This window comes from Hyla sarda, chromosome 4 (assembly GCF_029499605.1).
Source record: "Hyla sarda isolate aHylSar1 chromosome 4, aHylSar1.hap1, whole genome shotgun sequence".
In the NCBI taxonomy this organism is placed as follows: domain Eukaryota; kingdom Metazoa; phylum Chordata; class Amphibia; order Anura; family Hylidae; genus Hyla; species Hyla sarda.
Genome location: NC_079192.1, coordinates 372,744,670 through 372,756,747, shown reverse-complemented (window position 1 = coordinate 372,756,747; position 12,078 = coordinate 372,744,670). Strand labels below are relative to the sequence as shown.

At 40.7% G+C, this 12,078-nt stretch overlaps 1 protein-coding gene across 5 annotated transcripts in view; it reads left to right on the top strand.

Moving 5' to 3' along the window:
- The window catches only part of CNOT8 (CCR4-NOT transcription complex subunit 8), a 37,293-nt gene that overhangs the window by 13,314 nt on the left and 11,901 nt on the right, over nt 1-12,078 (top strand). For all 5 annotated transcript variants that reach the window (XM_056516806.1, XM_056516805.1, XM_056516809.1 and 2 more), the window contains exons 3-4: nt 2,836-3,029; nt 11,644-11,805. In XM_056516806.1, coding sequence (XP_056372781.1) covers nt 2,836-3,029; nt 11,644-11,805 — 356 coding nt within the window. The remainder of the gene's footprint in view (nt 1-2,835; nt 3,030-11,643; nt 11,806-12,078) is intronic.

Genomic DNA, 12,078 nt, shown 5'->3' with positions numbered 1-12,078 from the left:
AACACCCCTCAAGGGAACGTACACCCCTCAAGGGAACATACACCCCTCAAGGTGCCTTAGCACCCTACAGGTCTGTGACGAATTTTGAAGTTGGACGTGAAAATTTAAAAATGTTTTTTTTTTTTTCTGAAATGCTGGTGTTACCCCAAATTTTTCATTTTCACAAGGGATCATAGGAACCCCCCCCCCCCAAAAAAAAAAAAATTGGTAACCCAATATCTTCTGAGTATGGAAATACCCCATATGTGGATGTACAGTCCTCTGCGGGCGAACTACAATGCTCAGAAGAGAAGGAGCACCATTGGGCTTTTGGAGAGAGAATTAGGCTGAAATTGAAGGCCATGTGTGTTTACAAAGCCCCCATGCTGCCAGAACAGTGGACCGCCCCCCACATGACCCCATTTTGGAAACTACACCCCTCACGTAATGTAACAATGGTTACAGTGAGTGTTTACACCCGACAGGTGTCTGACAGATTTTTGGAATAATGGTCTGTAAAAACACCCCACGGGTCTTTGACGAACTTTTGTTAAACTGGGACATATAAGCAAAAAAAAAATTTTTTTTTCAATAAAATGCTGGTGTTACCCCAAATGTTTCATTTTCGCAAGGGGTAATAGGAGAAAAAGCCCCCATAAAATTTGTAACTATATCTCCTCTGAGTATGCAAATACCTCATGTGAATATAAACTGCTCTGCATGCGAACTACAATGCTAAGAAGAGAAGGGGCGTCATTGGGCTTTTGGTGAGAGAATTTGGTTGGAATAGAAGTCGGGAGCCATGTGCGTTTACAAAGCCCCCATGGTGCCAAAACAGTTGACCCCCCCCCCCCCCCCCCCCCCCACATGTGACCCTATTTTGGAAACTACACCCCTCACTGAATTTAATAAGGGGTGCAGTAAGTATTTACACCCCACTGGCATTTGACAGATCTTTGGAACAGTGGGCTGTGCAAATGAAAAATGTAATTTTTCATTTTCATGGACCACTTTTCAAAAAATCTGTCAGACACCTGTGGGGTGTTAAGGCTCACTTTACCCCTTGTTACGTTCCTTGAGGGGTGTAGTATCCAAAATAGAGTGTTAGTTTTTTTACTGTTCTGGCATCATGGGGGCTTCTTAAATGCAACATGCCCCCCAAAAAACATTTCAGCAAAATTTGCTCTCAAAAATGCCATTGTCGCTCCTTCCCTTCTGAGCCCTCTAGTGCACCCACAGAGCAATTTACATCCACATATGAGGTATTTCCTTGAGAGAAAAAGAAATTGCAAGTTTTGGGGGGGGGGGGGGCTTTTACCTTTTTCCCCTTGTAAAAATGAAAAAAAATTGGGCTACAATACCATGTTAGTGTAAAAAATGAAGACTTTGATTTTTCTCCTCCATTTTGCTGCTATTCCAGAGAAACACCTAAAGGGTTAACAAACTTTTTGAATGTCATTTTGAATACTTTGAGGGGTGCAGTTTTCATAATGGGGTCCACTTCAAAACGTAACTGGTCCCTGAAAAATTATGATTTTTCTGTATTAAAAAAGTAAGCATGTCAACTTTATGATGCCAACATAAAGTAGACATATTGTATATGTGAATCAATATATAATTTATTTGACATGTCCCCTTTCCTTACAAGCAGAGAACTTCAAAGTTAGAAAAATGCTAAATTTTCTAAGTTTTCCTGAAATTTTTACATTTTTTCCCAAAAATTTACCACTAACATAAAGTAGAATATGTCACGATAAAACAATCTCTGAATCAAATTTATAAGTAAAAGCATTCCAGAGGTCAGATTTGAAAAAAAAAAATGCTCCCTTTCCTTAGGGTCATAATGGGCTCAGTCCCCAAGGGGTTAAAGTGTAAAAATAAAAGTAAAACATTTTAGAAAAATACCCTCCCCCCATTTTAAATGTAAATTGTGCCCTTTTCCCATTTTACCCCCAAAAAGTGTAAAAATAAATTAATTATTAAACATATTTGGTATCACCGCGTGCGTAAATATCCGAACAATTAAAATATAATTTTAATGATCCCGTACGGTGAACATGCTAAAAAAAAGTGTATATAAAAAAAGTCCAGAATTGCTGCTCTTTTTTGTAACATTTTATAAAAAATAAAAAGTATAAAAAAACTTTTATATATATATATGCAAATGTGGTATCAATAAAAAGTACAGATCACAACACAAAAAATTAGACCTCATACCGCTGCTTATATGGAAAAATGAAAATGATATTTTAAAGGTATTAATTTTGTTAAAAAGTTAGCTTTTTTTTTTTGCGGTACAATAGAAAAATCATGAGTATCATTTTAATCGTAATTACATACAGAATAAAGAAAACGTCATTTTCACCATAAATTGTACAGCGTTAAAACAAAACCTTCCAAAATGTGCTAAATTGCGGTTTTCTTTTCAATTTCCGCACACATAGTATTTTTTTTTTTTTTTGCGCCATACATTTTATGGTAAAATTAATGGGTGTCATTACAAAAGACAACTGGTCATGCAAAAAACAAGCCCTAATACTTGTCTGTGGTTGAAAATATAAGAGTTATGATTTTTAGAAGGCGAGGAGGGAAATCCAATTAGCTGAGTCCATAATGCCAAAATGTGCGGAGTCCTTAAGGGGTTCAAAATGAAAGAAGCGATATGGTTGGTTGCTGTGGGCAACTGGTCAACTTTTTCTATGCACAAGTTTTGATGAATCTACCCCTAAGTTCTCGTTTTAAACCTACCTGTGAACTGTTTGTATTTACGTGATTGTTACAATGAACCCCCAGAAACCTTTGTATTGAGATTGCAGTCAGCTGACTATCTGTTTTGTGTGCTTTGTGGTTTTGCAGGACACAGAGTTTCCTGGTGTGGTTGTGAGGCCGATAGGGGAATTTCGAAGCACCATAGATTATCAGTACCAGCTCTTGCGCTGCAATGTAGATCTGCTAAAGATTATACAGCTTGGTCTCACCTTCATGAATGAAAAGGGGGAATACCCACCTGGGACCAACACCTGGCAATTTAACTTCAAGTTTAATCTCACGTAAGTCTGATCATAGTGCCATATGCATATGGGAATATCTCCAGCAAGCAGGTGTTCTATGAATTCGATGTAAAACCTTCCCGTCTAGGCAGGAATGACATCTCTGATGCCTCAAACATCATCCACTGGTAAATCTGTTAATACTGATGTCTTAAAATCAGTGAGGGATTGATGAAGGTTATTTGAAAACCAAATAGCTGTTCAGTACACAAAAAACTTTTTTTTGCTTAAACCCTTCAAAACACTTCACTGCCAGTATTATCATACAGAAATAAAACATGAATTCTTGTTTTTATTAAAGGTAAATTAACTGTGTCAAAACGTAATCAATAGAAAATAAGTAATGCAAATAAAACATCAGGGATTGCAAATATAGGGGGAGATTTATCATTGTGTTCCTGACATTTTATTGGAAAAATTGAAATTTGCTGCAATTTTATTTTGCGCAGTCAGTGTAACACTCTCAGGCATAAGGATTTTGAACAATTTTAAAATAGAAAACTGGCAAAAGTGACTGTCAAATGCAGTCCTTTATTCTTGATTATGCAGTGGACGGTGCAAAAATATTGCTCAAACGTTATTAAAAAAAAAAAATGCAAATACAAACTACCTCTGCCATGGCTTAGAAAAATGACATCCTACTGCAAGTTCTGAGGTGATTTTTCATTTGGGCAAAATGTATCAGTCTTGCACCTTTTTGATAAGTGTGACACACAAAAAGAAGTGCGGCTGTACACATTGATAAATCTCCCCCATAGAGTTCAAACACGAATGGACAAAAATTTTTTTACACAAGAAAGATCTCTGAATGTACATATACACTGCTCAAAAAAATTAAGGGAACACTAAGATAACACATCCTAGGTCTGAATGAATGAACTAATCGTATGAAATACTTTCCGTTTTACATAGTTGAATGTGCTGACAACAAAATCACACAAAAATTATCAATGGAAATCAAATTTATCAACCCATGGAGGTCTGGATATGGAGTCACACTCAAAATCAAAGTGCAAAACCACACTACAGGCTGATCCAACTTTGATGTAATGTCCTTAAAACAAGTCAGAATGAGGCTCGGTAGTGTGTGTGGCCTCCATGTGCTCGTATGACCTCCCTACAACACCTGGGCATGCTCCTGATGAGGTGGCGGATGGTCTCCTGAGGGATGTCCTCCCAGACCTAGACTAAAGCATCTGCCAACTCCTGGACAGTCTGTGGTGCAACGTGGCGTTGGTGGATGGAGTGAGACATGATGTCCCAAATGTGCTCAATCGGATTCAGGTCTGGGGAACGGGCGGGCAAGTCCATAGCATCAATGCCTTCCTCTTGCATGAACTGCTGACACACTCCAGCCACGTGAGGTCTAGCATTGTCTTGCATTAGGAGGAACCCAGGGCCAACTGCACCAGCATATGATCTCACAAGGGGTCTGAGGATCTCTTCTCGGTACCTAATGGCAGTCAGGCTACCTCTGGCAAGCACATAGAGGGCTGTGCGGCCCCCCAAATAAATGCCACCCCACACCATTACTGACCCACTGCCAATTCGGTCATGCTGGAGGATGTTGCAGGCAGCAGAACGTTCTCCACGGCGTCTCCAGACTCTCACGTCTGTCACGTGCTCAGTGTGAACCTGCTTTCATCTGTGAAGAGCACAGGGCGCCAGTGGCGAATTTGCAAATCTTGGTGTTCTCTGGCAAATGACAAACGTCCTGCACGGTGTTGGGCTGTAAGCACAACCCCCACCTGTGAACGTCTGGATCTCATACCTACCTCATGGAGGTAGCGGTCCTGCTGCTGGGTTGTTCACCTCCTATGGCCTCCTCCACGTCTCCTGATGCCTCCATGCTCTGGACACAACACTGACAGACACAGCAATCCTTCTTCCCACAGCTCGCATTGATGTGCCATCCTGGATGAGCTGCACTACCTGAGCCGCTTGTGTGGATTGTAGACTCTGTCTAATGCTACCACTAGAGTGAAAGCACCGCCAGCATTCAGAAGTGACCAAAACATCAGCCAGGAAGCATAGGAACTGAGAAGTGGTCTGTGGTCAATGCCTGCAGAACCACTCCTTTATTGGGATGTCTTGCTAATTGCCTATAATTTCCACCTGTTGTCTGTTCTATTTGCACAACAGCATGTGAAATTAATTGTCAATCAGTATTGCTTCCTGAGTGGACAGTGTGATTTCACAGAAGTGTGATTGACCTGGAGTTACATTGTGGTGTTTGTGTTCCTTTTATTTATTTTGAGCAGTGTATTATATAGCAACCACCTACCAAAGTTATATGCACTCCAATCCTACATCAATTTGTGTCAGTCCCAACATAAAATCTTAAAGGACATGAAGAAAAAGGATACTGGCCACCCCCAACCAACAATCAGTATAGTAGAGTATACTGTATTATCCATGTGTATATATATACACCGCCTGAAAGTAGGTCTGGATATCCTTAATACTGGTCAAACAATCATTAACTATAATCCAGTTCAATTTGTTTCTAACAAAGGGAAGAGGAATAGATTGATTTCCAATGTTTAGCTATAAAGATTTTTAGAGCTAAGAAGATAAAAGAAATAAGCTTTGCTCTGCACTTGTTCACGTGAAACATGGCACTTTTTTAAATTGCATAACATTGTGCCCCTGCTACTACACCTACAAAAGCAGAGCGGCAAAGCTGAAGGAAACATTCTAGATAACCTATTCTGGACCAAGTACCTCGACTTTTCAACCTGCTTCTACTGTTGCCATGTTAATTAAAATCTTGTTGCTGGTTAAAGCCTTAAAGGGAATGTGTCACCAAATGTTGTATTTTTTTTTTTTGTATTTTTTTTTTTTTGTATTTTTTTTTTTTTTTAGAGGTTAAATAATGTTTTCACATTTTTTAAATATTTTTGGAAATATTTTACATTTTTACTTGTCACAAAGTATGAAAAATTAAGTAATAACTTGTCATATTTCCCACTATTGACCAGCAGAGGGAGCTAACATGAGGAAACTGGGGAAGGCAAGCAACTTGTGAATACACTGCTGAAAATCTGGTCTCGCTCATCTACCTTCCCTTTTGTCTGTGTGCATGAGAGGGGGGAGGGTTTTTTTTTTTGTAGTCTTTCCAGTTCCACTGTGTGCACCAATTTGGTTGGTGTCTAGAGTGGTAAAGAACAGACAACTGGATGTCCCCTCCAGAGCTGGGTCATTGCAGACTATGGATATGTTCACACTACGGAATGTCCGCACAGAGAATCTCTGTGCGAACATTCCGCAAACGGCACAGGAATACGCAGTCTCATAGACTGTTATGCATTCTGTGTGGAGTCCGCAGAAAGAACACGTTCATTCTTTCTGAAAACGGAATTTCCGTGCCGGAAGCATCCACCACAGAAATTCAGACGTGTGAACAACGCCTAAGACATGATATAAAAGCAGAATAGTGAGTGCACCTCTTGAAGTGACTAGAGGATAAGCCATTATATAACAGCAGAATAACAAGTACAGCTTTGAAGATGACTGCAGGATAAGAAGTTATAAAACAGAAGAATAGTGAGTACAGCTGGAGGTGACTGCAGGATAAGAAGTTATAAAACAGAAGAATAGTGAGTACAGCTCTGGAGGTGTCTGGAGGTTAAGACGTGATGTAACAGTAGAATACTGACTGCAGCTTTGGAGGTTACTGGAGGATAAGACGTTGTAGAACAGCAGAATAGTGAGTACAGCTTTAGAAGTGACCGGAGGATAAGATGTGATGTCACATTAGCATACTGACTGCAGGTTTATTGGCGACTGGAGGATAAAACATTATAGAACAGATAATGTGCCATTCAGAAGCCTGGGAAAGCTGTGTGTGACAGTCAGACCCTGTAATTATTACAGGGTCATGAGTCATTAGACAGAGTTTGAATGTCACACACAGCTTTTCCAGGCTTCTGAATGGCACATGATCTGACTTGCACTGACACATTCCTTGCCAATTGGAAAGTTGTGTGTGACAGTCAGACGCTGTTATGACTCATGGCTCTGTAATGATTACATGGTCTGACTGTTACACACCGCTTTCCCAGGCACCTGAACCGCTAGAAATGTAGGACAGTGCTAAACCTGTCATGTGCCATTCAGAAGCCTGGGAAAGCTGTATGTGACAGTCAGACCTGGTAATCAATACAGGGCTGTGAGCCATTAGACAGTCTGTCACATACAGCTTTGACACAGCCTTCTTACAGACCTGCAGCCGTCCCTGGTGTAAATCCTCCTTCAGCACCGGGTAGGACCTCATACCACATTCCTTTTCGGAATATGGAAAGAACTCCAGCTCAGGTGCAGATCAATTCAATATAGCTTTATTTTACATCTCGCCAGAAGCAGCAGGTAACAGGTCGGAAGTGACGCGTTTCGGCCAGGTGCTGGCCTTAATCATACAATGATTACACGTTCTAAGGATGCTTATCTATGGAGTGGGAGGTGACGAGGTGCAGCAGCAGGTAAATTAACTCCTGCTGGACCTCTACCAACAACCCCATTCACAAAAGATATACTGCGTTTTCATTACTATACAAATGTGAATATATACATAAAATAAAAACAGAATAATAATCTTTATTGTTAGTAAACTAGTGTACAATTATAAATATAGCAAAAAAACATACATTGTTAGACAATCGCATGTCAGCAAATAAAAATATGAAAAAAGAAAATCCTATCAAAATATCTGAAAATTCAATAAATATACTGTCATGCAATTGTGCAACAAAGGGTTAAAACAGGACACAATAATATTGTAGGCCTTTAAAACAGAAGAAAAAAATAGGATATAAATGTACAAAAAATTAACTGTAGAATAAACAAACATATTGTAGGTGACCTATACTATTTTTCTTCTGTAAAAAGAAAACCACACAATGAATGACTGCAATTTAATAATCAAATATTTCATTGTATTACTGTGTGGGATCAGAGAAAAATACAATGATATATAATATGCATATGAATAATAAGGCCAAGTATATATACCGAATCTAAATCGTACAACCTACTGGGAAATAATGTATTGTACTATATGATATGTAAAGAAAGATGCTTTTAAACAGGAAAACAATCCACATTATGTTTAAATATATATCCTAAATAGTAAATAATAAAATGCTGCTTCAATGCAAATCAATAATGAGAACAAGGATGGATGTGCCCAACACAACAAAATATATATATATATATATATATATATATATATATATATATAATATATTATATCTCTCTAATAGGACTAGCCTCATATTGAACACGTTTCAACCTTATTGAAAAAAAATTATCATATCTGCCTAATTATGAAGAAAATTAATTAGAAAAAATAAAAATATATAAGAAAAATGTGTCTATACAAAAGAGAAGAAATGCCCAACTTATAGTGAAGAATGACATCTAACCTTTTATTGAGACCTCTCGGATATCTAGTGTCCAAGCGAAGGATCCAATATATTTCTCTATCCATAAGTTTTTTTTTTCTGTGGTCTCCTCGCAATGGTGGCGATACTCTCTCTATCCCTTGGACCCTCACACTTGACCAATCTCCTCCGTGATGCTCAGCTATGTGTTTGGTAATCATGGAAGTATTCCTATTGTTAGAGTGTGGGATATCAGAAAGATGTTTCCTTACTCGCACCTTTAGTGGTTTAGTGGTACATCCCACATACTGCACCAAACATGACTCACATGTGAACAAGTAAACCACATATTTTGTGTTACAGTTTATATACTGTTTAATAGAAAATGAGTCATGATTGGTGCAGGACGTGAATGTAGATGGAGACATTACTTCACAACATTTGCAAATTTTATGTCCACATTTGAAGGACCCTCTCTGATAAAGCCAGACAGGGTTTGAACGAAATCTATCTCCAAATAAACTGGGTGAAAGTTTTTGACCTATTGTAGGTGCTCTACGGGCTACACATCTATAACCCCCCCCCCCCCCCCCCCCCTAATGCAGGTGCAATTGTGGGATCAGACAGCACAATTGGCATGTTATAGTTTTATATTGTGTGCTGTAAGATGTAGAGAATACCACTTCCTGATGTTCTATTTCATTAGATATCCTAGATTTGACTGTGTGTATCATTTCTCTCCTATCCTTCTTCCTAGCTATTTCTCGAGCTTTGGAAATATTCCAGTCAGGATATCCCCTCTGACGTAGGCGTTGGCCGATATTATCAGCCTCTACTTCAAAATCCTCTATTCTTGAGCAATTACTCCTAGCATGTGTCATTTCAACTGAGGGGATATTTTTTATGACATAAGGATGGCATGAATCTGCATGGAGAATTGTGTTCGCAGCCATATCTTTTCTATAAGTTTTACATACTATGCTGTTGGTTTCACAATCTCCAATGAGTCGCAGATCCAAAAATGAAACATCAGTATGATGGTGAAAAATGGTAAAAACTAGACCCAGATGATTATTGTTGAGAAATTGTGTAAACCCCAGTATGGCCGCTACATCGGACCCCCAAATGAATAGCAGGTCGTCGATGTAGCGGCCATACCATGCAATGCATTTGGCATAGGGGTTATGGGGTGCGAAAAGATTCTTCCTCTCCCACCAACACACACAGATGTTAGCGAGAGAGGGAGAGAACTTCGCCCCCATCGAAGCTCTGGTGATCTGCAGGTAGTATTGGCCATTAAACATAAAAAAAATTGTGGGACAATAAAAATTCAACCACCATAATCAAATACTCCTGCAGATCACCGGAATAAGATGTGAAAACAGAAAGAAACCAACGTAATGCTGTAAGGGCTAGATTGTGAGGGATAATCGAATATAAGGCTGTTACATCTGCGGTTATCCACATGTGTCAATCTTGCCAAACAAATTCATCAAAGGCTGCCAGTACTTGCTGGGTGTCCTTGATGAACCCTGGTATGTGGGAAATGAAAGGCTGCAGCATGCTGTCAGTCCAAGCACACAACCTTTAATTTAATGACCCTATACCAGCTACTATTGGTCTCATTTGTGGAGGGAAGAAGTTTTTATGAACTTTGGGCAAGGAGTGGAAAATGGCTACAGCTGGATGCTCTGGAATTAAATAATCTGCCATTTTTTGAGAAAATATTCCACTCATTGCCCTCAAATTAACCAGATCGCTAATGGCGATAGTTCCAGAAGCAGGCCCCCCCCCCCAATCATGTTACCTGACAGCGCTGGTCTGCTCCCCCCCCCCCCAAATTATCAGCCCAGCGGGGTACTACTCACATGTCACCCGCAAGCACTGCCCTCCTCCTCTTTGTTGCGGGCCACCGGCGCTGGAACTCTATACTGTACGCCAGTGGTCTACAACCTGCGGACCTCCAGGTGTTGCAAAACTACAACTCCCAGCATGCCCGGACAGCCAACGGCATGCTGGGAGTTGTAGTTTTGCAACACCTGGAGGTCCGCAGGTTTGAGACCACTGCTGTACGCTGTATCCCTATGCCCGAGCTGCAAAAGATAAACAAAATAAACTTTAACTTGCCTATGTCGGCCTCACACTGTTCCTGGGGACTGGAACGTCGGACAGCCGTCAGCCTATCACCGTCCACAGCGATGTTCCGCCCCGGCCAGTGATAGGCTGAGCCCACTGTCACTTAAGAAGTCGGCATCTTACATGACAGTGGGCTCAGCCTGCCGGGGCGGGACATCGCTGCGGCCAGTGATGGGCTGATGGCTGTCCGACGTTCCCGTCCCCAGGAACAGTGTGAGGCCGACATAGGTAAGTTAAAGTTTATTTTGTTTATCTTTTGCAGCCCAGGCATCGGGATACAGCGTACAGCAGTAGACTCAAACCTGCGGACCTCCAGCTGTTGCAAAAATACAACTCCTAGCATGCCTTTGGCTGTCCGGGCATGCTGGGAGTTGTAGTTTTGAAACATCTGGAGGTCCGCAGGTTGGAGACCACTGGCGTACAGTATAGAGTTCAAGCGCCGGTGGCCCGCAACAAAGAGGAGGGCAGTGCTTGCGGGTGACATATGTGAGTAGTACCCCGCTGGCCTGATAATTCATTGGGGGGGGGAAGCAGAACAGTGCTGGCGGGTAACATGATTTGGGGGGGGAGGCGGGGAGCAGAACAGCGCTGGCAGGTCACATATGATTAGTTCCCCGATGTGGGGACAGCGGAGAGCTGGGCTGATAATTCATTCATTCCCGAGGGGGAGGGGCCAAACCGGTATTGCGGTATGGGAAAAACTCATATCGTGCAGCACAAAAATGTCGGTATTCGGTATGAACCGGTATATCGCCCAGCCCTACTGAATGGGTTAACTGTCATGATCGGAGCACACCTGCGGCGCCGTGATTATGTGTGTGTGTGTGTGTATGTATATGTATGTGTGTATATATATATATATATATATATATATATATATATGTATATGTGTGTGTGTGTGTGTGTGTGTAAATTTGCAGCAAGTCATCGGAAAAATGGATGTATATATACATTTGTGCGAAGGGGTCTGTATTTCTGTGCCAGTGGGAAAGGCTCCTATTGATAACACTAAATCAACAGATACCTTCACCTCTCTTCATAGTCTTAGTAGAGTGTTCTGTACCATGTTATGGAATTTCATTGTTTTCTTTCTGCAGGGAGGATATGTATTCTCAAGACTCCATTGATCTGTTGGCAAATTCCGGCCTTCAGTTCCAGAAGCACGAAGAGGAAGGTATCGACACGCTGACATTTGCAGAGTTACTTATGACCTCTGGGGTGGTTCTATGTGATAATGTGAAGTGGCTCTCATTCCACAGGTGAGTTTTTTTTTTGCAATGTCAGTGTGACCGTGTAAACATCAATGCAGTACTCTCCCAAAATCCCATGTGTTAAATGTGGTGTCTGATTAGTAACCAACGCAGGCTTTTTCTTTTTTGAAAACACAATTTTAGCACTTTAATTAGAATTTTCAGGCTTCTCACACATTAGATTTAGGACAGCCAGTCCCACAGATGTTGACAAGATGACCATCTTGTGTGTTAGATATTCAGCCAATGTTTGTTCAGCATATTTCCAAATAAAAAGTGGAG